Here is a 26,805-nt window from a genome sequence, read left to right on the forward strand (position 1 = left end):
CTGGATTCAAAGTACAGAATCTCAAATAAAAAGAAAATAGGCATGATAGGGCATAACTGAAATACCCCGAATTTCAAGTTAGAGGCCAGCCTAGGCAACTTAGAAAGCCCTTATCTCAAAATTAAAAAAAAAAAAAAAAAAAGTGAAAGGACTGTGGGTGTTAGTTGCTCAGTGATAAGTGTCCCTGGGCTAAAATCCTACTGGGGGGTAAAGAAAACGTCGCCAAGAATTTGCCATTCTGTTCTCATTCATCCTTGGTTGGATGCAATCTACTGTCACTCAGAGCATTGGCTCAATGAGCTCCGTTTCAGGGGGCGGGCACTGAAGTTCTGTCCAATCAGAGGCGTGACATTGAGATCTGTCCAATCCAGCGCAGAGCCCGTGAGGAGGGGGCGGGCTTCTGCCATCCGGGGCTGGCTGCTGTCCCGATCTGTCTTTACGTTCGCTCCGCCGTGCTCCTGCGGTCGGGGTCGCTGTACTAAGGAGGCGCTGGGAACCCACAGTAGAGCGCTGCGCTCCCGACCGCCAGGAAATGGTGAGTGAGCGGGGCGCGTCTGGAGCCCGGGCCCGCTGCGTGGAACTGGCAGGACTGGCGCGGCTGGAACCTGAAACGGTGGGTGGGACACCCCGTCCTCTCCAGTCTGCAGCCCCGAGTCCTCCTCTGGGCAGCGCCGCCCTCAGCTGCCCTGGCCGTCCTAGCGGAGCGCAGGTCCGCCGCGGCGGGGACCCAGTCCCCTCTCGGGTCACTGCGTGGTCGCCTCGGCCCTAACTGAAGCCCTGTCTGGGCAGCAGCCTGCCAGCAGCCCGGCCTCGCTCCAGCTGTGCGGTGAGACCAGGGACCATCCTCAGGAAGGGCCCACCTCTGTGCGTGGTGTTCCTGCGTGAGAATAGCTGGGGTCTGCGGGGACCTCAGCTCCCCTACCTCCTGGGCCTTCCGAATGTGCGGGAAGCAGCATGTCCAACCCAGAGGAGCCTGTCCTGCAGCCTGGCTCTTTATAAATGCTTAAGTTATAGATAAACTCCTAGGTTTCCAGCTCCCTGTCCGCATGGCAATGCTGAATTCTCCTCTCCAGGTTGTGAACTATTTGTCTCCCATGAGTACTCTACCGCTGAGCCACAACTCCAGCCCCCAATTTCTTTAAATATGTACCCAGAATTCTTGTAACTGGATCATATGGTAGTTCTATTTTTTTTTTTTTTTAGTTTTTTGAAGAATCTTATTCTATACACACACACACACACACACACTGAAATTTATATTGTAACCAACATTCTATAAGGGTTTTCTTTTTTCCATATGGCTGTACTCTGGAGAATTTGTTGTCTTGCAACTTTTTGATAGTAACCATTTTAATAGCATAGTTCAGGCTGCAGGGGGTCTGCTATTTGATTGGTGCATTAAGTCCCTGATGCAAGTTAGATTCCAGTGCTTCCACCACCTGTGGCCAAACTTGTGGTACTGGTGAAAGGCGATGGGGAATTAGGAAAGATCCACACACACAGATTATGAAGATAAATAGTTTGAATCATGTGGAGCACTCCTCTCTGATGGAGAAGCAGATCTAAAGAGTTACACCAGCAATCTTTATTTATATATGTCTCCTTATCAGGTTAAGGAGTATGCAAGCATTATTCTTTGTACTAAGGAAAGTTTCAGAATTAGAAACATCTGCGCAGCTTTTCTACAGTTTCAATGTGAAATGTTAGGAGCTTTGTGTAGCGCTCAAGGAGGTCCATTGTTTGAAGTTACTGAGCAGCAGAGCTGGTGAAACATTGTGGTTGTCTGGCAGGAGAATTTCTGTATCCCTGGGAGCTATGTTCCTGAGATCAAGGTCAAAGCTGATAAGACTTGCACAGAGCCTCCTTGGGCAGGGCTTTATCATAGCAGCAAGGCATCCTGTGCCTTTGCACAGAAACAATCCCAGGCAGCATGTGCACCACAGCCATGAGGTCATCAGAGACCCCCCAATCGCAGTCACTGCTCTCCGCAATCTAGCCTGTCAAGTTGCCACTGGAAGATTGTGCTGTGGCTTTTTCTGAGATCTGTACTTTTTGATCCCTTTTCTTCTCTAGTGGTGGGAAGTACTTGCCCTTCAATATAAAACCACTTGTTTGTGATCTGTGGAGATTTGCACATACTCAGTTACCTTTGTTTACAGAACTCTGGAGGCTGGGATGGAGACCCAGGAAGAAAAGGTGTTGAAGTTGAGGCTCTCAGTGCATGGGCAGACTCCTTCTAGGAAGAATTGGAGTTATTACTGGGGTGAAGTGGGGGAGAGAGCTCAGGAAGCACCAAACTCCCACTTAGGCTAACAGTAGTGGCCTTTATTTTCCTCTTTAAATTCATGATTCTGGCTAGATAGGAGCTCATTCATCTGCAGCAGCAGTTGGCAGAGTGAGCTGGCAGACCCAGAGCCCTTCTAGGGATAAACTGACACCTTTGAGATTTAACCCATTGTCTTCCCTGGTCCCAGGTGATGAAGCCCATGGAAGTACTTCCATGTCCATAAAAAAATCACTTTTTCCTGTGGTCTTGATACTTGTGTGTTTGTAGTCCCCTCCTCTCTCAGCAGTAGATAAATTAAGATGCGAACCACAGAAGACTTTAGAGTTAGGATATGTAGAGTCCCAATCTTCCTCTCCTAGGTCTCTCAATTTACTTGTGGCATGACTTTGTCTAAGAACTTGAAACATGAATAGATATTTATTCAGTGTATCCATATATGAAGGGAGAGTCAGGAGTCTCCTATTCTGCCGAATTTCCAACATTATCCTCCATTAACATCTGCCTTTTATTGTGGTGCTAGGGTTTGAACCCAGACCTTGCACATTCTGTATTCACCCTCTACCAGTGAACTGTGCTGCCAGTCCCTGCACCTACCTTTAGATTGGGCTGACCATGCATTGAAGTCTAATGTAATTCTTAATATGCTTGGATTTATTTTGGCCTTCCTGTTGGTTTTGACAATAGAAAATTTACCTTCATGTGGCTTCAGCTATGGATTTTGTGTTATGAATCCTTAGTTATTATTAATGTAATATTACAGTTTTATAATATATGTTAGTGTCAGGTAATGATAGCTACTTGTTTTGTTCTTACAAATCAGGGTTTTTTGGCTAATTTTGTATATACTTTACAGATGAGTTGTAGGGAGTTTTGTTTTGCCCCTTCATTCAATAAAAGGAAAGCAGCCTGAAATTTTGATGGAAAATGTTACAAATTAACTGGGAGGAAAATGATTGTCTTTGGAAGGATGAGTTTTATCATGTACACATGGTGTGTGTAATTGAGTCTTTTATTTGCTTCTGTACATTTTAATTTTCTGGTAAATTCTACATATTTCCTTTGAAAAGCATGCATACACATGAAGTATCATAGGGTTGAGATGGCTCTCTAATACTAATCTGATGTTTTCTATGGTTAAACTGAGTGTAATATGACAAAAGATGTGGGTAGGCCCTAGAAACCATTGTTTTCCCACTTTTTTATTTGTGTCTTCTTGAATGTACACCCTCTTTCCACACCCTTTGGATTTCAGTTGTTTGGACCAATACTGCTGTGTCCTCATATGTTTTCATGGTTTACACATGCAGTGATTTCTACAAGTCTGTGCTGATGGTGTATTGTGTATCTTCATAGATTTCCATAAATATAGAACAACAACTTACATTTCATCTTTCATTCATTATAATTCATTTTTTTCCATATATTTTTCAGTATTGTTTAATTTTATCTATCTGATGTGATTTTATTTTACATTTCTCTAATTTCCTAAGATTTGGAATGTTTTCATGATTATTGGCTGTTGAGTTATCTTCTGCATAAATTGCTCAAGCCTGCTTTTTTTGGTGTCCCTGAATTTTCCTTTGCTATTAAAAATTTTTGGTTATATGTGAGGGAATTATTTTCTTCCACTGTGTCACTTCTCTTTTCACCTTTTAATGTTAGCATTTGATGAATAAAATTTTTGTTTTAATGTTGTCCAATTTTTTTATTTTTTAACATGTTTTTTAGTATACCTTTGAAAAGAACTCCTTTTTTTGTGGTTCTTGGAATTGAAACCAAAGGAACCCTCCCACTGAGCTACATTCTGGCCATATTTGAAATTTTATTTTAAGACAGGGTCTCACTAAGTTGCCCAGGCTGGCATAGAAATTTCCATCCTCCTGCCTTAGCTTTCCAAGAAGTTAGTATTACAGGTGTGTACCACCATGTCCACCCTGTGACTCCCTTTTTATAATAATTTGTGAATGTTTTATGGTTTGCTTTTATCTTTAATTATGTATTACCTCTGACAATGATTTATGATGTGATATGAGGAAAGACTACAACAGCACGTATGGGTCACCCAGATATCCCATTTTCCCAGCAGCTTTCTTTGGAATAGATGCAATTTTTCTACTTTCCTCCAGTGCAAACTTTTGTCATTTATCATTGTCTAAATAGCAGGTGTCTTTTTAAAAGTTCTGTCTTTGTATCAACAGGTCTATTTATTCATTTTATTGTGAGGTGTACATGACTACTGTGACTTTATAGCATATGACCATGTGTGGCCTAATGACTTTTTGGTTGGTGATGGACCGCATGTACAGTGACAGTTATCACAGGCTAGGTGTGTCGTAGTGAACCATCTAGGTATCAGTGCTCTGGGTGATGACTGCAAAATGAAGAATCACTTTACAGTGATTTACAGCATTATCATCTACACATGGTGTAACTGAGTCTTTTATTTACTTTTGTAAATTTTAATTTTTTTAAATAAATTCTATGTATTTCCCTTTGTTTTAGTTGTAGATGGACATAGTACCTTTTTTCATTTATTTTTGTGTGATGATTGAACCAAGAGACTTACATGTGTTAGGCAAGCACTACACCATGAGCCACAACCCCAGCCCTACATTTTCCTTTTAAAGCATGCATACACATAATTTACAGAGATTTACAGCATTTCCCTGAATGTATATCCAACATTAAATTAAGCTTATATATGTATATTCTAATTTACTTATAATGTTTCCTTCTAAAATATAACCAGAGGTTTTTTTATCTTATTTTTCTTTTAGTAGCGTGAACATTTGACATGCTAACACTGTGGAAATGTTCATTTTCAATATCTTTAAATTTTAGTCTTTTCCCTAGGACTATTTTTCTATACTCCTAAAATTTGCTTTCTCCAAACTATTGAGATTGATGATTAACTAATGAATTCTTAGGCTCTTTATTAGTTCAACTATTGAACAATGTGTTTTCTTTTTTACTTCAGCTTTAGATGCATCCCATTTTTATAGCTTTATTGTGGGGATATAGCTCAGTTGGTAGAGTACTTGCCTCACATGCACAAGGTCCTGGGTTCAATCCTCAGCATTGCCAAAAAACAAAACAAAACAAAAATCATATATATATATATATATATATATATATCTATCTCCATCCATGAAACCAGCACCACAGTCAACATAGTTAATATAGCCATTACACTAATGTGCTCCCTGGTCCTCTTTTATAATTCTTTTTTTCTGCTCTTCTCCACCACATTTAAAAATTAATTTGATTTATTATGCAAAGCCAAAAATAGGATTAGTTTCAAAATTCTATACATCAGTGAATTATCATGAATAGGACACCTCATATAGCTACTGTCCTCCTCAATAATCCAAACTTTGCTGGGCATGATGGTACAGACCTGAAATCCCTAGAGTCAGGCATTATTGTGTTCAACTCAGCAGTGCCCCCTCCCTGAGTTTGTCAATTTGGAAAAAAATTAAAAATGTTCACTAATTTCAAGCTTAGAATTTCTTAAGTTACAGGTTGTTTGTTTGTTATTGGTACTGAGGGAGCTTAACCACTGAAGCCCATTCCTAGCCCTTTTTAGTTTTCTTTAGAAACAGGATCCTTCTGAGTTGCTTAGGGCCTCACTAAGTTGCAGAGGCTGGCCTGCAACTTGTGATCCTCCTGCCTCAGCCTCCCAAGCCACTGGGATTACAGGTATGCACCACGGGCTCATCCAAGCTATGAATTTTATCAATAGTATTTGAAAGGCATAAAAATAATTCCTAAGAGGCAAGATATAGGTGGGTTTCAGCCAGCATACAAACAAACAAACCAAAAACCAAAACAAAGAAACAAAATGAAATAAAAAACAAAGAAATTGTATGCTAGGCCAGCTTTTGAGCCCATAAAGTGATATTGTCAAGGGCCCAATTCTTTTTAAGGAGCCTCCCCTGCTGCTGCTGTCACATCTGCCCCCAACAAGCATAGAAGGGTCTTTTACACTGAGAGCTTCAGAGCACTGGGAGATGGGGGACTCAAGTGCAGTTGTGTTTCTAATGTTGTTAGAATGGAGACTTTAATGACCTTTCTGAGGGTATAATTTTTAGTGAGGCTATTTGTACGCTGTCATCTGTGCCAAATTCAGATTTTGGTAGCAAGTAACTTTATTTTAAAGATGCATTGACAGACTGGGAAAGCAGACATCTATCTCCACGTTGACTAGAGAAGCACTTGCTTTCTGTCCTTGTCCCACTGCTGATCCCATAATAGGACAAGGATTTGAGAAAATGAAAAATTAGTTTTCTTGCTGTGCTAGTGAAGGAGAAACCAAGAGGACTTCTGTCTCAGAGGCTGGGATTCTAACTTCCCTGGGAAACAATGGGCCTTTGGTGATAAGGCTGCCCTCTAGCTGTGCCCTGTCAGGAGTTTTCATTTACTTGTATCCTATACAGATAGCCATTTCTTTGATCTCCTGGTGCCAGCCTTGGAGTCTTGATCTTTTTCATTCCTATGTGCAAGAGCTGAAGGAGAGATAATTAGCCAAGGACAGGAAGAAGATTAATCTTGCTCCTCCCATGGTTAGGAAGAGGGAGAGGGAGAAAAGGAAGGGGGGGTGTGTGTGTAAGTTTTAAAATAAGTCACAGTGGCAGAGTTCTGAGGGTTATTTTCATTTTCCCCACAGTTAATTTTTATGGAAAAATGGGTGACTACATCTCTAAGCTGCTTCCTGTGCAACCTGGGTGATGAAGGGGTCCCTAGAATGGAAGGTTGTTGCCTGTTGTTGTAATGTTTTCTTTTGGATTTTTACTAGAATGGACAGAGAGGCAATTCCAGCCTTGGTGGTGACCTGGAAGAAGCAGGTCTCTTCTCTTGTAGAGAAGTTTCTTTGATTGTTCTACATGGTATTTTAACTAGATTTTGTTGGGGGTGGAATTGCTTTTGACATATTTTCCCCTCTGCCACCATGATAAAAAAATGGTCCCTAAAATATTGTTTTTTTTGTGGGCTCAATTTAATCTTGCTGCTGTGGGTCCCCCTTTGGAGGCATTTGACAGACACCTGTTCCCACTGCAAGAGGGTCTCTTGGCATAATTAGCCACCATCTTTTTAAAGGTGTGGTTTCCCTTTTCTGTTTTCCCTGTACATTGGCGAGACCAAAAAGCATGTAACTTCCCCGTTGGATATACAATGTTTTGCTTACTTGTTGGGCCATTTCTGCAGTGACAAATATTCGGCTGTCACTCTGCATTGAGGAAGGGATGTCTTAGGATCATCTCCTTCCAGGGGACTCTAGTTATTTCTGAAGCTTTTTCTATTCTGGTAGAATAAGCCTAACTCATACAGAAATGGTGTCTACCAATACAAGCAAATACCTGCAAGTTTCTACCACAGGACATTTCTGTACTGGTGAATCATAGAAAGGTTACATTTTTACATATTGAATTTATGGTAGACTGCCTCTTAGTCTTTGGATTGTTTGAGTGCAAAAGACACAGTTCTGAATTCCTTGCTGATGAGTCCATTGCAGGCATGACCCTCACTGGTGGGGCTTGAAGAAATTGACCAAGCCACCCTTCCCACAGCGAGCTGTCTTGTGAAAGCGTTTTATCAAGAGCAGGCCATTGCTTCACGCAGAAGTGTGAGCCCATGAGAGTCTTTCTGAACTTTGCAGTGTTATCCTAGAAGTCAAGATTTTCTTTGCCCCTTTTCTTCTCATCAGTATGAAAAGACGTGAATTGGTCTGATTCAAGCTGAGGTTCAAGGCCCTGATAAAGAGTTTGTTCTTTCTTGCCATTTAGGTTGCTCTGTCAGCAGCCTAATTTCTCCTGGTCACTTAGATGTCAATCTTCAGATGACTAGGATAGTGCTTAGTTGCCACCTGCTTTGGTGTGACCGTGGTCTATATTAATGCCAATATTTTCAAGGGCATGCTTAATACCATTGTTCTTAGCTGCAAGGACTCTTCTTTCCTTCCACATAGTTTCAATGCTTACCTTCTTTCCTTTGGTCAGTGAGAGCTCTTGTCAGAGTAATTAGCTTGACTTTCTGGGTTGAAGTTTTAGGAGCAAAGTCTCAGCTTTCAATCTGTCTTGTTTCTTGACTGCAGAGTATACAGCTACCCACTGGCCATTGTCCATGAACTTGCTTTTATCACTGAAGAGGCCCAGTCTGGCTCAATAATAGACTATTGAAGAAAAAACACTTTCTGAAGAGTCTCTAAGCTCTCTGAGCAGTCATACCATCTTCTGGCATGAGGGTTGTTTGATTTAAGGTGGGCGTGGTTTCTCTTAAGGTTGACATTGAAGGGTCTCAGAGGATAGTCTGGAATCTCCCTACCCTCCCAGCAGTCAGCTGACACCAATAATTCTGTTCCAGTACTTCTGTTTGAGCCACACCAGGACTTGATGAGGAACATGCAGAGTAGTGGGTTGTCCTAGAAGGGTTTCTCAACCGCTTGTAGTAAATCACAAGCGGTTCTCATGACATGAAGGCAGGAGGACCTTTCTTTTTCTGTGAGGTCAATTTGTTTTGACAGATAGGCTACTGGTCACAGTATGTCTCCAATGCCTGTATGAGAACTCCAAGGACTGTACCTTGTTTCTCATTTAGTCTTAACTCCTTTAATGAGTCCGCAGGCCTAGGGCAGGGCTGTCATGAGGCTTTGTCTTAACCTCTCAAAGGAAGCTTGGCTTTCTGGTGTACAAGTCAAATGTTTGATTTCTGATCCTTTTAGGGCTTCCTAAAAGACAGACATTTAGCTATTAGTCTAAAATTACAGACATTTAGCTATTAGTCTAAAATTAGGGACCCAAATGTGGCAGATACATGACATTCCCAGGAACATATATTTCTGTCTCTTGTTCCTGACTTCTTAATATAGCCTGCTTTTAATCTGACATTCAGGCTCATTTGGAATTCCAGATAGATGACTATTTTACAAAACTGAGCCTTTTTGTGGACACCCCACCACATGAGGTGGGATGGTTTAGTGCAGCAGTAGTATTTGAGAGGCAGTGTTCTTGGTTAGGGTTGGCTGTAAGCAGGTCATCCACATAATGCAAAAGGAGTCCTTTATCCAGCTCTAACTCTCTCAGCTACAACTTATGATAACCTCATTGAACAATATAGAAGAGAGTTTAAATCCCTATGGTGATGTGTTATTTTCATATTGAATTCCTGTCACTCAAAAGCAAATGGTAATTAGGCATTTCTTTTCAGTGGGATGTAAAGAATCCATCTTTTCATTATAGTGCTTTGAACCAGCCACTGTTACCTGGCATTGCAGTTAGCAATGAATTATGTTCTGTGGGCTGAATATTCTAAACAATGTTAGTTATAGCTCCTAGGTCTTGTACAAGTTGGTATTCATCACTGTGAGTTTTTTTCCCCTTTCATTTTTTGAACAAGCAGGGCTAGAGTACTACAGGGTATTTGACAAAGCCAATTCCATGCTTGTTGTAAGAATTTGTCCACAAGAGGCTGGATTCCTATCAGCACTTTTCTTAAGGGGGTACTGTTTCTTCCTGGGCAGGTGACCTCCTCCTTCAACAACATCATGTTTGTGATGACATTGATCATCTTCCCCATTGTCCCTTTGACCTACACAGTCTTACTGTCATTTTAGCTGACCTCCAGCAGAGCAGGCTGTCTCCTTTTCTATATGGCCAGTGGAGACTGGATCAGGACATGTTCTGGTGGCACTTGTAAGTGGAGTCATGGCTTTTTGGGTGAGAAGGTCATCTGAACACTTAATTTACACAGCAGTTCTCATCCAGGAACTGCGTTGGACAACCTGGCATGTATAAAACTCTGCCTTAGTCTTCATTTCCCAGGTTGCATTCAAGGGGTTGGAGCACAGGATGTGGTTGAGCCTGACATGTCACTGTTATAATTATCACAATGTCTTCAACTTCAGGTGAGTCCCCACTCTCAGTTGCACCTAGGGGCTCCTGCTGAGCCTCTTCTCAGTGTGGACATATTTTCCATGAAGGGAGACCATTCCCATGCTGTCTTTAGGCTCCCTTGATGACCTCTTTGTGGGGGCTGCCAACACAACAATAGCTGGCTTTAGTTTCTGTTCTTCCCAGGCCTTACCTTAAAGGTAAGATCAATTAGCTGAGACGGGTGTATGTCAGTTTGCCCCATCCACCCATTGGAGATTTTTCTATGGCCAGGGTAATCTGTCCAATGAAGTTCACTGTTGTTATAAAGAGATTTTTATTTTTTCTGTACCAGGGATTGACCCAGGTTCCCTTCACCACAGAGTCATGTTGCCAGCTGTTTTTATGTTTTGTTTAGAGGCAAGGTATCCCTAGGTTGTTGAGAGCTTATCTAGATTCCATAGGGGCTTGCGAGTTGCTGAGGCTTGTCTCAAACTTGTAATCCTCCTTCCTTAACCTCCCAACTTTCTGGGATTTCAAGCATTCACAACCATACCTACTCCATACAGAGATGTTTAGGGGCCCCCTTCTATAGAAACCAGCAGGACCAAGAAGCAGGTGCCTGTATTCATGGGGTCTCCAGGAGGCCATTGTACCTGCTGAGCTCTGAGCAGAAGGCAGGACTCCATTCAGAGCCATCTGCTTTCAAGCAAATATTCAGAGGTTCAGAATACAAAAGGTGGGGGAGCTTGCATTGGAGGCTTGGTCTCTCCTCAGCTACCCTGACCTTGATGGACAGTCAGGGCCTGGGTGGTTGGACCTGGCTCTGAGGCCAGACAGGTGCCCTATTTATTTCCACATGGTCATGAGCCCTGCTGCTTGTGGTGCAGCTGCAGTGCAACCTGGGGAGCCCAGGGCCTTTGGCCTTTTTAGTCAGAACTTAGCTGCTGTTTTTGTCTAGAGCCTGTGAGGTTGCAGACCTCTCTCTACTCTGGCCATCTGCTTTTATCCACAGCTGTTTTCCCTTTTGCAGTTGTTTATCCCCTCCATCTTCCTGTACATTTAGGCTGATGGGATACTGTCTTAGGAACAATTGCTCTGCCCCTGTGCTGAGTGTCCCTGGGCAAATGGGGTGTCCTGTAAATCTTAAAAGGAGACCATCCCTTCCTTAAGTCCCAGTCTAGCTGTTCCACCACCAGCTACCATGTTCTTTTGTGGCTCTTTTTCCAGGTTGGGCAAGGGAGGTAGAAGGCAGGGCAGAGCGGGGTCCTCTTCACTTACCTCTCTAATCCCCAGCAACTGGGATTTTCTTCTGACATAGGGCTGGTTTTCCTGACCCACAGTGGGATGATCTGCAGCTGCCTGGGATTGGGCTGAGAAACAAACAGTGCTGGCCCAGCTTTCATTTTCTGATGTCTTTCTATCCTTGCAAGAAGCAGTGCCTTTTTACACCATCAATTTAGTCTCAGGCCATTTGTGCTCCTCATGCAACTACATGAATATCTGCACATGTAGAATTTCTTCCATTTACCTACCTCTGACACACCAATTCCAATAGCAAGATTATAATAGTTAAGGAAGTCATTCAGTGGCCTGATTGTTACAGTTAAATATCATCTTTTTAAAGACAGACTCATACTTGGCTCTCTTAGCCAGGATTATTCTGAAGAGTCTATAGATGGGATCAATGCAGAATTGCCCATGTGTCAAAGGGCCAGCAACATTCAATCAAAAACACAGAGTGAACCAGAGTGGATCCCCCAAACCAGGACCAACTGAAAGGACCCTTTAAAACAGACCAGATGGGGGCACATTTCATAGATCCCCAACTGCTACTTAAGCACAACTCTGACACCAATGGTGCCATAGATGCCCACAGAAAGAGGGACCTGGTGCTCCCCTGTAGCAGACCTGATGTGTGGAATCCAGGGTTGCAGTGTGCACACAGGAGGAGCTTGCCAGATGTCCATGTTGGCACGACTTCACTGCATTCCTTTTCCCAGAATAGGCCCATGGTGGAGTCCCACACCATTCAGGGAGAGAAGACAAGAGGTTCTTAAAGCCAAGGGGCCTTGGCAGCTGCTGAGAACACCCCTCAGACTCTCCCTTTACTTACAGGAACAACTCCTCCAGGACAACCTGAGACAATCACCTGTCTCCTAATTCTCCAGGCTCAGCTATCAATGAGCTCATCAGCCAGCTTGCTCATCAGGGTGGAAGTGGGGTTGCTCAGAGCACCAGACCCACCCAAGAGGGCTGGAGCAGGGCACTCTCAGTTTTCTTCACAGTGACCAAATTTGACACTGATAGCTTGGTCCTTGTTCTCAATACTCATCCAATACTGAAATCAAGGTTTTGAAGAAAAGGAAAAGGTAGTTTTGTTGCTTTTCTACCAAAAGAGAAACACAGGGGACTCCTGTCCCAAAGGCTGTGATTCTAATTATAAGGTGAACACAAGTCCTTTTAAAGTGATAACTCAAAGACGACCCTCCAGCTGAGCCCTGTCCAGCATCATAATTCCCTCGAAGCCTTGAGAGACCTATTTCTTAGATCTTCTTGTGCCATCCCTAAAGTCTGGATTTCTTGATTCCCACAGTGCATGAGCTCAAGGACATATAACCTGGTTTAAGTTCTGACTGAAGACATGAAGAAGGTTAATCTAATTTTCCCCATGGTTAGGGAGGCATAGATGGAAAAGAGAAAGAAAAACACAAGTCAGTTGTAAAATAAGCCACAGTGGAACAGCAGCAAGGGTTATGTTCAAACCATGAAATAGATCCTGACACATTCCTAGGGAGAAGCAAATAGAACACCTGCCAGGTGGGAGTGTCTGGGGTTGATGAAGAATAGAAAATTCAGAACCTGCTGATCATTGTGGTAGATGACAGTCTTCATATGGCCTCAGTATGGGGCACTTAGTAAAACCATGAGAGGTCAGAACAACAGGAAGGACTGGGGATGTAGCTCAGTTGTAAAATGCTACTGGGTTCAGTCCCCAGTACCCCCTCCCCCCAAAATTCAGATGTATGATCAAATAATCCTTTACTGAGAAGCCAGCATATACTTAGGAGGGGACAGGAAAAGACTGTGTTTGGGCTGAAGTGGAAGTGGGTCAGACTCCATGGGAGTAGGCAGGAGGGAAATTTCAGCAATTTTATTTAATAAATATTTTATTTGTCCTCAAACATTAATGTTTAATGAATATTTCACATTTGGAAAAAAACAGTGGGTTGTGTTTTATGCATGCATTCAGATTTACTAGGAAATGTCAGTGAAATGTGCCAATCATCTGGGCATGCATGCATGTTTGTTCCTCATGAACATTTACCCTTACTTATTTTGATGTCATTTTATATTACTTTTGTTGATAATCTATGACATTGAACACTTTTCTTATGTGGTTTTTAAATCTAAAAATAATTTCCATCATTTTGTTACATTTAATTTGTGTGTTTATAACTTCTTCCTGTTTTACATGTTTTACTGAGAATATTCTTCCATTTATATTTCTTTCATACAGATAATTTCTCAGGTAAGATAGTCTCTTTTTGCCCCATGCTACATTCTTATGGACTGCTCTACCTTTTAATGGAGTATAATTTATCAATCTGTCCTTTGGACTTGCTTGATTTTCTTATATAGAACTCTTATTATCCAGGAGCAGGTGTTGAACTCCCAGAGTTAAACCTTTCAATTAAAGCCTCACCTCCAGAAACTGATTATTTCTGGAGATACATATTATCCATCAGTCTGGCTCTAGAGCTTGTGAACATGTTTATTCCATTGAAAACAGGTTTTATTTTTAAAATGTGAGACAACCAAACTCCTTACATGATGTTTGTTTTCTTTCTTTTAACTCTTTTGAAAAAAAATATTACTGCTCTATAACTCTCATTTTAAATGTGTTTAATAATTACATTACTTTTTGGGCACCTTTTGTTTGCTGAGATATAATAGATTAGGAAAGAATTGTCCAAAGCCTCAGTAATGCAGGCACTAGTCTCCCTGGCTCCCTTCCTGGTGCAGCCATGCCTGGCTTGTGCGGTTCTCCTGTGCTGAGGGCAGAGTTGGCTTGCTGGAGCCACTGAGTTGTAGTATGACACACACACTGTGGCTCCATGTCTAGGAGGAGTAGGAGTAGCCCAGTAAAGAAAGGGGAACACAAGTCTGCCAGCGCCCAAAGGCCATAGTGAAACTCTGCCAAAATGCAAAACTCCCTTATGAGTATGAAACTGGCTGAGAGGAGCTGCAGCCCACAGTGTGTCACTCTGACATCATTCAGCCAGAGTTTGGATATACCTCCTGGCACTCTATGCCTGTGTGAGGCCTGATAACACTCCCCAGTCATGGATTCTGGGTGGGAACTGCAGTTAGAAAGGAGGAGGTGTCCTTCCACAGTTGTATAAGACTTTGTCATGATTCTTGAGCTCTGGAGTGTCTTCTACTTGTGAGGCCCAGGTGGCTTTGCTGGGCTTGTGTCACCCACTGAACTGCAGGTCATGCAAGAACTCTAGGAAGGGTGCTAAAGTACCTAGAATGTGAGAAAATAGAGAAATCTGCAGATTTTAGGCAAAAGGGAGAATCAGCCATGGAGGGACTTTGTTCTGCCTAAAATTAGCTCCAGTTACAGCTAAGTTCACTACTGTGGCAGTATGGCCCTATCACCCACTGGATGGTGGGGTGGTAGATCAGCCTGCAGCTGGAACCATCATTGGTTACAAAGAGCCACCATTGGGCATCTCTGGGTCTCCACAATTTGTGCAGAGTACACAAAATGTAATCCTGGGAGAAGCCACCTTGGTGGATGTGGTTCCTGTGTAGAAGGTGCCTTGTTGACAGTAGACATCAGCTTTTTCTTTCTCCCCAGGGTTATTCATTTTTTGTGCTTCTCCCACAATATGAGAGACAGGATCTCAAAACGTAGACCCTGTTCTCTCTATAGCTGCTCACAGGAATGACAACAAATCCTTCATTTTTGAGTTTTTTCCAGATTCAAAAATATCAATTTTCCACTAGTATGGAAATATGTAAATCAATGGATCTGTAACTGATGTGATTCTGCAATCTGTATACGGGGTAAAAATGGGAGTTCATAACCCACTTGAATCAAAGTGTGAAATATGATATATCAAGAACTATGTAATGTTTTGAACAACCAACAATAAAAATTAAAAAAAAATATCAGTTTTCCTTTTGCAATTCATAGGATTATTAATATTTTTACCCATGCAATATTTGAAACTGACAAAGTATTTTAATTGTCATATACCCCTAAGTAGTGGATGATGCTTTTGAAAATGCTTGTTTTTAGGAGGTTAATATTTCACATTGGTGGAGAGCAAATTATTACCAGACTCTTTTCAAAACCTTAGTGCCTTCTTTTTTCTTCCTTAGACACAGTCACCTTATCACCATATTTTTGACAAGTGTTGTGGTTTATATCTGGGATGTCTCCAAAATCTCACATGTTGAAACATGGTGCCCAGTTGCATCAAGGTAGAGAGATGGGCTTTTGGGCCATGATTGGATTATGAGGGTTCTGACTTTTGTGGACTAGCCCATTAACAACTGAATAGACTGGGAGGGGAACTAGTTGGAGGAGGTGGGTCATTGGAGCAGCCCTGACCAGGATCATCTTCTCCCAGCACCTTCCTCCTTCTCTGCTGCCTGGCTGCCATGAGCTGAACAGCTTTTCTCCATGCTCTTCTTCCATGATGTTTCTGTCTTGGAGTGAGACTACCATGGCCTGAGTGCTCTGAAACTGTGAGCTGAAATAAATGTTTCCACTTCTAAGTTGTGACTTTTAGCTATTTATGTCACAGAAATGAAAAGTTCAGTACAAACGTTATTAGGTGGCATGTTCTTACTCAGTTTTTCCATGGTGCTGGATTTCAGAACTATCTGGGTATGACACTTGGTATCCACAGGGGTATTTCTCTTAGAATGTCTGTAGACCATCAGACTCCTGATTATCTCTTCCCAGAGGGAAGAGATTGGAGTGGAGACTTGGGGGAAAACTGGTTGACTTGGGGTTTAGCGGCATCTCATTTTTTCTATTTTGTCTATATCTGTAACCCCTTGGAACTTGATTGTGTTTGCCATAACCTTCATTGCATGAAGATTTTGTTGGCCTACAAATTGGATCATAGTGTGAGGGGGAAACACAAATTATTCTCCTCTCTGTATTTTCTCTGAGTTGTGAATACAAGGAGAATATCCCAGAGTTCAAAGAATACCCACACACTTCAGGGTGTATAAGAATCCACAGTGTACTTCAGTGTGTAAGAATAGGAATGGGAGAATGTCCAAAATGTCAGGCTGTCTTGACTTTAACCTTGGGTCTGACATGTCTATATTACAGTCAGCTTTGCAATTCCTGGGCTCATCACCTTCAAAAGATTTCTTACTTCAGCTTCAACTTTTCCCTAGCTTTAAAATGTATTTTATTAGTAGAGTTTCGAACAAGAGAAAATATATTCAAAGCCACAGGATACAGTTGGATTTTAGAAAAGGAGTTTAGCCTTATGTTATTTTAATTAAATGTTTTATTTGCCTTTCTTCTTCTCCCAAAGTGTTCTTTGTGGGTTTCTCATGTGCAAGAAGAGAAGGGGCTGCTCCTCCCAGCAGCCATGTTTATTATCTCACAAGTTACCTAGCCCGCCATTACCGTGACCACATTGTAACTTAGTATTCCTTTAACCACGAGTGTTAGCTAACTGAGCTAAGGTCTAGGTTAATACAGTCACAGAGCCCTTTTCTCCAAGAACATCACTATAGAAACTAGATAGTGCGCCTGCATAGTTATCTTAGTAGGTTCAAGGGGAAACTGCTGGGCATTCCAAGTGTGGGAAACAGTTTCCTCGTGAAGAACACTCAGCCAGGCATCCTGTGCTTTTGCACAGGAGTTTCCTAGTAGCTAGGCATTCCTAGCACAGAAACTTCCTAGCAGCCAAGCATTTTGTGTCTTTGCACACAAACTACCCAATCACCAAGCATGCCACAAACATGAAGTTTGTCAGAGACCCCAATCCCAAACACAGAACTCTTACATATTTTTTGAAAAAAATGGTTGCTTTTGCTATTCCTCTTGAGGTATGAATGTAAGTGCTTTATACATTTGTTGCCTCCTGTAGACATAAACACTGAGTTTGGCCAGCATGGTGGGTGGTACATGCCTGAGATGCCAGCTACTCAGGAGGCTAGTGCAGGAGGATTTTATGTTTGAGATCAGCCTTCACAAATTAGGGACACCATGTCTTAAAATAAAAAATAAAATGGGCTATGGATGTTGCTCAGTGGTAAATCTATATATAGTCCCTGGATTCAATCCCTACTGCAAAACAAAATCCCACTGAGTGTGAATACTTTTTCCAATTGAGTTGTGGGTCCTTTCTCATTCAAAACTAAATGAGTAAAATTGGGAAGCAGAGAGGTCAAAGCTCAGTGACGTGTTATTAAGTAAATCTTGAGCCTACAAAAGAAGGTCCTTGGGAACCATGTTTTTTGTTTCTTGAGACTCATGTTTTCCAGATATGGGTTTGAATTGTAGGCAGTCACTTCTGAGAAGGAAGCCTAGAGAAGGAGGAGGAAGATGTAGTTGGTTTCCAGGTGTGTAGCCCAGGTAAGGGATGGCTTTGCATTTTCCTTTTAAACTACCTTATATTTGGAATGGGTAGACCTTTATATTTCTACATTTCAGGTTTGTGCTTTACATGTTTTAGCCACTGTGCTTTCTTTTCTTCTTAGAATAGTCAACTGTAACTCTTTAAATATATATGCCCAGATATACCCCCTAGGCTGAGGCCTTTGTTCTTACACTTTCACCTAAACCAGGCCAGGCATATATGACCTGCAGGATTGACAGGATTTGATAAATGGATATCAGAATGTTTTGGGGTCCTAGATTCCCACTGGGGATGTGTGTATGAGTCATTAGATATTGCTGAAGAAGTGTACCATGCTTTGTTTATGTTCCATCTGGATGCTCCATCATCTATAAATGCACAAGAGTTAATGAAACGCTCATTCATTATCCCTTAGTACATCCTGAAAGAACAGAATAATTAGAAGAGACTCAATCACTAGAATGCCAAGGAAAGTCTACTGAAATACCCTATTATATCATTTAGTTTTTATTTGGCCACTAATGATGTGTCCTTTTATGTCGATTGGCACATGGTAACAATTTATTCTATTATAGCTATTTTATCCTTATTTGCTTTGTATAAATGCTATCTGCCAGATTTTCCCCATACAGTAATTTTTGTCTCTTTGTCTTCATGTGTAGTGATAGACTTTTTCTTAATAATCTACATAAACCATCATATTTGATACAGAAACTCTACTTTCTTAGTAATTTTTCTTTGTGTTTTGCTTTGGGGAATGCAGCCTCTGCCTTTGGTTTACCAGGGATACTTTATTGTTGGAGGTTCTGAAGTAGACCACAGGCTTTCATTTTATTCCACCTGCAGCTCACAGACATGCACCTCATAATCTCCTTGCATTTTCCATAAATGGAAAAAATTATATCTTTCCAAGTGCCTGAAAATTATAAAGTACCTCAAAATAAATTTTGATTCACAGGGAAAAAATGAACAGTGTGGATCTTATTTTATTCTCTATCCTTACATATGTGTATCTCAATAGTGTCTTTTAAAATAGCATCCACCCCAAATTGATTTATATTTCATAAGTAACTTATTTTCATTTGCGTGAAAAATTGTCTATTGGTTCAGTGTATAAAGTTGACTTTTTTATGTGTCTCTACATGAAACTTAAATATCATTTGATCAATCTGATCTTGTTTCTTCTTAACATGTTTGCATTACTCTTCTCATTTATGATCATTGCCTTACTCTGAAAATTCTTTTAACATTCCCATTTCATCTCGACTTTAATGTTCCCCCGCATTTTTTTTTCTGAATTGCAACTCAGATAAACTTGGGTAAAAATCAGGATCTACCATTTTTTACCAGGGTTTGGCAAATGTCATAAAAGATTGATACAATTACTGCCATCACATTCTTCTGGTTATCTGCATTAAGACATGGAAAATATTTAGAGTGAGATCGAATATATTTGAAATGTTCAAAAAGGATTGTCATTGATAGTTGTTATTTTAATAAAGTACATAAATCTCTCAAAATACTTGAACTCAGATCCTTCAATGTTTTTTTCTTATAGTGGTCTACCTCACTGCTATTGAAGAGTTTCTCTTAGACCACTGGCACTAGGATCACTAAATTGCAATCATTGCTACATATTCAGAAAACCATGTCCAATCTCACACCCACTGAACTAGGGTCTGTATTTTAGTAAATCGCTGATTTGTGGCTGTGCATTTAAAATTTGAGAACCATCCTTCTTACTCATTATAACTTTCTCTTCTGAGAAATAGATGATTTATCTTATTCTATATAAATTGGAATTAAAGTGTATAGTACTATAATATAATGCCTTAATTTTACTTTTTATGTAATTGTAGTATATATACTTTTTTCAAACTTATGACATTCTTTCCTCTGAGTTAGATAATAGAGAATATCACTGTGTTTCAAAGTATTTTCTTGAATAATTAAAGTGACTCACTTATTTGAGAGCCAGGTCTGCTAACTCTCATTTCATCTTCAGTCAGCTTACAAGCTCTGTGAATTATCAAGTGGTCAATGTGTTGTTAACTGACCTATTCTTATTTTAGGAACTGTTGACATTCAGGGACGTGGCCATTGATTTCTCTGAAGAGGAATGGGAATGCCTGGAGCCTGCTCAGCGGAATTTATACAGAGATGTGATGCTAGAGACCTACAGAAACCTGGTCTTCCTGGGTGAGCAGAGCTTCTCTTCAGAATTCCTAATTAATCAGAATTCCTAATTGTACAATTTCCTTCCCTTGATGAATATCTATTGGACACTTCTGCTCTTCATGAATGAGTCTCAGATTCTTGCTTTCAAGATGAAGAAAGGCTTGGGCAGTTTTTGTTACAGAGAAGAAAATGTTACTGCCATTTCTTTCAGTCCTTCATTTCTCCCTTTCTTGGGTTGATATATACCCTTCACTTTAGATTAGTGGTACTTACAGTAATTCAGTGATATGGAATGATGTGACCTACATGTCGAAGTCTAATTTATTCCCTTTATAGTACCAGAATAGAAGCATCAGTAGTCACAGGGAGAATCCCAACAAGTAATCATTTCATTTTCCAATGAACACATCTTATTATCTAGATAGTATTTGAGCACCTTCCTCTGGAGCAAAGGAGAGAGCCCTGAGTCATGTACCCAGATGGATAGAAATTCATGAATCAGATGATGTAGGTGAGAGGCCCAAAGATCAAGGAAGAAACCAAACTTCCAAATGTTGGTGGAAAAATTATCATGCCACAGAAATGGTTTTCCAGAAGCTTAAGTTTATTTCCTTTGCTGTCCTAGAAGGACAGGTAATGCCCTATGTTTAGCATGTATTCAACTTCTTTAGTCTCCTCCTTCTTCTGTGGTGATATTCCAGTACATTCAAATTAACAACCCAAACACTTTTCCTTGTGAGGGTGAGTGTGATTTGACAGCATTTCCACTATTGGGGGTGTCTCAAAAATCTGCACATTCATGGAGAACACTAGGTGAAGGCATTGTAATATATTAGTGTCATAAAGCAGTTTCTTTAATATAACTTATATACTTATTCATTGAAATACCCTGTCACAGCCTCATCTGACTCACATGTGGAAACCAAAAGTGCAGAGTAAGATGGTTACCAGCTACTGCTGTGTTTTGGAGAATGTTGACCAAAGTCTGCAAAATATTATTTTAATGGGTATCAGAAAGTCAAAAGTTGTATTGTACTACATAGTGAGTATCATGTATTATATTCTTTTTTGGGAGAGTTACCAAGTATTGAACCCCAAAGCACTACTGAGCCATGTCCCCAGCCCTCTTATATTTTCCAGTTTTAAATGGGGGTCTTTCTAACTTGCTTATGGCCTTACTCTATTATTGCAGATGGTTTGAAACTTGAGATCCTCCTACCTCAGCCTCCTGAGTTGTGGGAATTCCAGGCTTGTGTCACTATACCAGCTAATGTACTGTATTCTTGACAAAGGGTTATAGAATGAATGCAGTGTTTTGTAAGCAGTAACATGATAATTATATGAAATAATTATTTTAAATTATTTTTAAAATAATTTAAAAATACCATGAAATATTTAGTAAATAAATGACATTGAATTTGTTATTGAAGTGAATCAGTAAATGAACAAAATTATAAAAATTAAATCAAGTCATTTGTCTTGATCACCATGTAGTAAATTTATCCAGGTAACACTGACATTGTGTGTGTGTGTGTGTGTGTGTGTGTGTGTGTTTACCATTACAAAGGTTTGTCTAAATCTCTAATGAGAGATCAGAGGCTCTTTACCCTCTTTTGAATATTTGTGTTATTGTTATCCAAAATCTCTCTTACATCCAGGTCTGTGTCATGATAACAGAAAGTGGTTTTCAGACAATTCCAAAAAAAGCCAGAACTGTTCAAGGGTCACATTATCCTTTTTCTATTGAGAGAGAAGAAGGTAGTGGGTGGATTTTTCCTAATTGTACAATGGTATATTCTCAAGGAGAAGACCTGTAGTGGATAAAACTACTACACTTTTCTTTTCTCTACCACATTATTCTTCTTAATGATATACTCATGGTGAATACTGTGAACTCTCACCATGGTTTGGGTAATTCTCACAAAGTAATTTTGTCTATCCATTGTTATTTAGTCTATATATTTACAGAGTAACTATGGCCTTTAATGTTACTATTCTACCACCCTGCCAATGTCCTGACTGCTATAATTTCATGTTGTATTAGCAAGAGATATTTCAAGTATAATATGTAAAGTAATTGTTATTTATTTCAGCCATGATCTCTCATCATATTCAGGAAATATCACCAGAGCCTGGCTTAGAACATTTATTGAAGAAAGTGATAAAGAGAAGATATGGATATTGTAACCTCGACTATTTACAACAACAAAAAAATGGAGACTATGTAGGTAAGAGTGAAGGTCAGAAATCATATTATAAAGGACAAGACAAATTAGTACTGACTATGCATAATGAAAATTTTACCATCAACAGACCTCAAGAACATTTAACAGCTCAGAAAAATATTCAATGCATAACTGAAGGACAAGTTTCTAAAAGAGATCATTTTGAAAGTTTCTTTACAAACTGTCCATTATTCTGCAATGAACAAAAAGTTCCTTCTTGTTCCCAAACATACACTTTTAATGATTGTGGGAAGGCCCCAATGTACTCATTACTGCTTAATCAAAATTCAGATATAGATTACTGGAAAGTGTGTAACACATGTAATGAAACAAGCAACACCTTCAGCCAGGTCTCTACTCTAAGAAGCCAGTGTACTTACGTTGGAGAAAACAATTACAAATGTAGCAAAACACAGAAGAACTCCAGCTCTGGTTGCAATATGAGAGAACATCAATGTGGCCATTGTGCACAGAACTCTTACAGAGATGATGAATGTGGAAACGCCTTTCCTCAGTGCTCAAAGCTGATGATCCATCCAAGTACTCAGGGCCAAGAGGTGCCTTGCAAATGTGAGGAATGTGAGAGAGCTTCTAACCCAACGGCTAGCCTTCCTCAATACAGTGGAGCTTATCCTGGAAGGGAGCCCCCTAAATTTAAGGAATGTGTCCAAACATGGAGTTGCTCACCCCTTTCTAAACACAAGTACCATAGCAGTGATCAACACTGCAAATTTAAAGAATGTGGCAAAACTTTTAATCTAGGACCTCCCCCTGTTAAACACCACAGAACTCATAGTGGAGAGAAACCCTACAAATGTGAAGAATGTGGCAAATCCTTTAATAATTGCTCAACCCTTTCTAAACACCTGAGATGGCATAGCGATGAGGAAACCTACAAATGTAAGGAATGTGAAAAAGTTTTTAAGAATTTTTTAGTCCTAACTCAACACCAAAGTATTCATACAGGAGAGAAGCCCCACAGATGTGAACAATGTGGGAAATGTTTTACTCAAAAAGTATATCTTACTAAACACCAGAGAATTCATGCAGGAGAGAAGCCCTATAAATGTCAGGAATGTAACAAAGCTTTTAAGGATCATTCAACCTTTACCAAACACCAGAGAATTCATACAGGAGAGAAGCCCTACAAATGTGAGACATGTGGCAAAGCTTTTACTTTCGGATCAAGCCTTATTAAACATCAGAGACTTCATACTGGAAAGCATCCCTACAAATGTGAAGAATGTGGGAAAGTTTTAACAAAAAGAGGATACCTTTCTGAACACCAGAGACTTCATACTGGAGAGAAGCCCTACAAATGTGAAGAATGTGGGAAAGGCTTTCATCGAAGAGCACACCTCACTGAACACCGGAGAATTCATAGTGGAGAGAAGCCCTACAAATGTAAGAAATGTAGCAAAGCTTTTAATGCTCATTCAGCCTTTTCCACACATCAGAAAATTCATACAGTAGAGAAGCCCTACAAATGTGAAACATGTGGCAAAGCTTTTAATCGAAGAGCACACCTTACTCGACACCAGGGAATTCATCATGGAGAGAAGACCTACAAATGTAAGGAATGTAGCAAAGCTTTTAGGGATCATTCATCCCTTACCAAACACCAGAGAATTCATACCGGAGAGAAGCCCTACAAATGTAATGAGTGTGGGAAAGATTTTACTCAAAGCTCAACCCTTACTCAACACCAGAGAATTCATACAGGAGAGACACCCTACAAATGTAAAGAATGTGGGAAAAGTTTTACTCAAAGAACATGCCTTACTCAACACCAGAGAATCCATGCAGGAGAGAAGCCCTACAAATGTGAAGGGTGTGGGAAAGATTTTACCCAAAGATCACACCTTACTCAGCACCAGAAAATTCATGCAGGAGAGAAGCCCTACAAATGTGAAGAATGTGGGAAAAGTTTTACTCAAAGACCACATCTTACTCAACACCAGAAAATTCACACTGGAGAGAAGCCCTACAAATGTAATGAATGTGGGAAAGGTTTTCCTCAGAGTTCAGGCCTTACTCAACACCAAAGAATTCATGAAGGAGAGAAACTCTACAAATGTAATGAGTGTGGAAAAGGTTTTACTCAAAGCTCACACCGTACTCAACACCAGAGAATTCATGCAGGAGAGAAGCCCTATAAATGTAATGAGTGTGGGAAAGCTTTTAATCTAAGAGCATACCTTACTCAACACCAGAGAATTCATACCGGAGAGAAGCCCTATAAATGTAGTGATTGTGGGAAAAGTTTTACTCAAAGCTCACAACTTACTCAACACCAGAGAATTCATGCAGGAGAGAAACCCTATAAATGTGAAGAATGTGGCAAAGGTTTTAATCAAAGAGCATACTTTACACAACACCAGAGAATCCATACTGGAGAGATGCCCTACAAATGTGAAGAATGTGGAAAAAGTTTTACTCAAAAAACATGCCTTACTCGACACCAGAGAATTCATGCAGGAGAGAAGCCCTACAAATGTAAAGAGTGTGGCAAAGGTTTTACTCAAAGCTCACACCATACTCAACACCAGAGAATTCATGCAGGTGAGAAACCCTACAAATGTGAAGAATGTGGGAAAGGTTTTACTCAAAAACCACATCTTACTCAACACCAGAAAATTCATACTGGAGAGAAGCCCTTCAAATGTAATGAATGTGGGAAAAGTTTTACTCAAAGCTCAAACCTTACTCAACATCAGAGAATTCATGCTGGAGAGAAGCCCTACGCATGTGAAGAATGTGGAAAAATTTTTACTCAAAGACCACACCTTACTGAACATCAGAAAATTCATACTAGAGAGAAGTCCTGCAAATGTTAATATTTTGCTAAAGACTTTAAAAATGGTTCAACTCTTATTATACACTACATGAATAATAGGAGAGTGAAATTATACAAAGACCCAAATGTGACACTCTGTCTATAGTTGTTAATTCCTTACTCACTGAAGCACTGAGTAATGGGGAGAGATAATACAAGTGTAAAAACTGTTGCAGACCTCAGCAATTTCTCAAACATTGCTTATCACTGGAGAATTCATAATGCATAGAAACCCTAAACAATTTAAATACCATGTCCAAGTCTTTTCTCAAATTTCAAACATTCTTTAACATTAGAAACCTGATATCTATAGAAAATGTAGAAAGACATTTGCCTGAAATAAAATGCCTTATATTTAGATATAAGGCCAATTGATAATAGCAAAATATCTATACTGAATAAATCCCTTGAAAAATATTTTAAAATATGGCAAAGCCCTTATCTGTACCTCATAACTTGAAGTGAGAAGAAAATGAGGAATTGCCTTTAACTTTAAAAAAAATGTTTTTAGTAGTAGATGAACACAACATCTTTATTTTTATTTATTCATTTTTATGTGGTACTGAGGATTGAATCCAGTGCCTCACACTTCTGAGGCAAGTGTTCTATCACTGCGCTTCAGCCCCAGCCCTGCCTTTAACTTTTGCGTAAAATTTATTAAATATCCTTGGCTGATGTAGTATAAAAAAGAAATTCTCTCAAATAATCATAGAATAGTGTATAAAACTTGTCTCAAAAATTACTCAATATCTTCACTTTTGAAAACTAGAGAAAACAATCCTAACATAGATCTTTTTATCAGAAGACTTGTTCCTGAGAGTTGTTAATTTTTGAGACTTTACAGTGGATTTTGAAACACTTTATTCAGATTATGTATGGATTTTGTTACTAAATAAAAGTAAAAAGTGTTAATGTGTTAACATTGTTTTGTATTGAATCATGGTATTATGTCAGAGGTATCACACTGTTCCTCTTTACTAAGGGTTGCATATAACAGATAATAAAAACATACTAAAATATCTCCATTAATCTTTTTAGAAATAGCAACTTATTTGGAGAATAGTTTTCTCATAAATCAGATCTATATTCATTTCTTCTGTTTGTAATTATGGAGAAATTGATACAGTTATAGATAAGGTATAAAAACATGAAAATAAGCCCCATAGTTCTTTATTTTGATTTAGTACTCTAAAATTTTATACTACAGATGTCAGTCTCAGTGTTGTATATTTTTAATGCCAGCAACTCAAGAAGCTGGGGCAGGAGGATCCAAGTTCAAAGCCAATCTCAGCTACTTAGACTCTGTCTCAAAATATGAAACAAAAAGAACTGGGGATGTGACTTTTAAGCACTAGTGGATTCAATTTCTGGTATCAGTTTTTTAAAATTTTATTTTATTTTTTTATATGTTTTTTAACTTTCTACGGAAAGTTAAATTGTAATTTGGGAGTGACTGAGGTGTTATTGCATTTTTAAAAAATATTTTTTATCGAACATGATACATTTATTTATTTATTTGTCTATACATTTATTAATTTACTGGTGAGGATCAAACTCAGTGTAGGCAGGTGCTCTACCACTAAGTTAGAACCCCAGCCTGAGTTATTGCATTCATTTTGAATAATTTTCAACTTACAGGGAAGAATTGTAACTATTGGGTTTAGAGGAAAATTTCAACACATGTACATATCACATGATCCAATCAGTAATTCACATAATTTTCACACATCATATAGTTTTCATCACTATGGGGAAAACATTGAGAGTGTTTCTTCTCATCTTTGAATGC

General features: G+C 39.7%; 1 protein-coding gene across 1 annotated transcript; it reads left to right on the forward strand.

Annotated features, from left to right (window-relative positions):
• Nucleotides 1-394: 394 nt before the first annotated feature.
• LOC107159720 (zinc finger protein 665-like) lies at nucleotides 395-25,936 on the forward strand. Its single transcript, XM_048787818.1, has 3 exons — nucleotides 395-613; nucleotides 19,850-19,976; nucleotides 22,049-25,936. Exons 1-3 carry the CDS (start codon nucleotides 533-535, stop codon nucleotides 25,015-25,017), a joined length of 3,177 nt encoding a protein of 1,058 aa, XP_048643775.1. The 5' UTR covers nucleotides 395-532; the 3' UTR covers nucleotides 25,018-25,936.
• Nucleotides 25,937-26,805: the final 869 nt, after the last annotated feature.

Source organism: Marmota marmota, unplaced genomic scaffold, assembly GCF_001458135.2.
Source record: "Marmota marmota marmota unplaced genomic scaffold, marMar, whole genome shotgun sequence".
Classification (NCBI taxonomy): Eukaryota; Metazoa; Chordata; class Mammalia; order Rodentia; family Sciuridae; genus Marmota; species Marmota marmota.

Excerpts from the sequence above, each read along its gene's own strand:
- LOC107159720 (XM_048787818.1), top strand. The coding sequence starts at position 533 with ATGGTGAGTGAGCGGGGCGCGTCTGGAGCCCGGGCCCGCTGCGTGGAA. Across the intron at positions 614-19,849 it reads CGCGGCTGGAACCTGAAACG|GAACTGTTGACATTCAGGGA; the intron begins GTGGGTGGGACA and ends TTCTTATTTTAG. Across the intron at positions 19,977-22,048 it reads CAGAAACCTGGTCTTCCTGG|CCATGATCTCTCATCATATT; the intron begins GTGAGCAGAGCT and ends TATTTATTTCAG.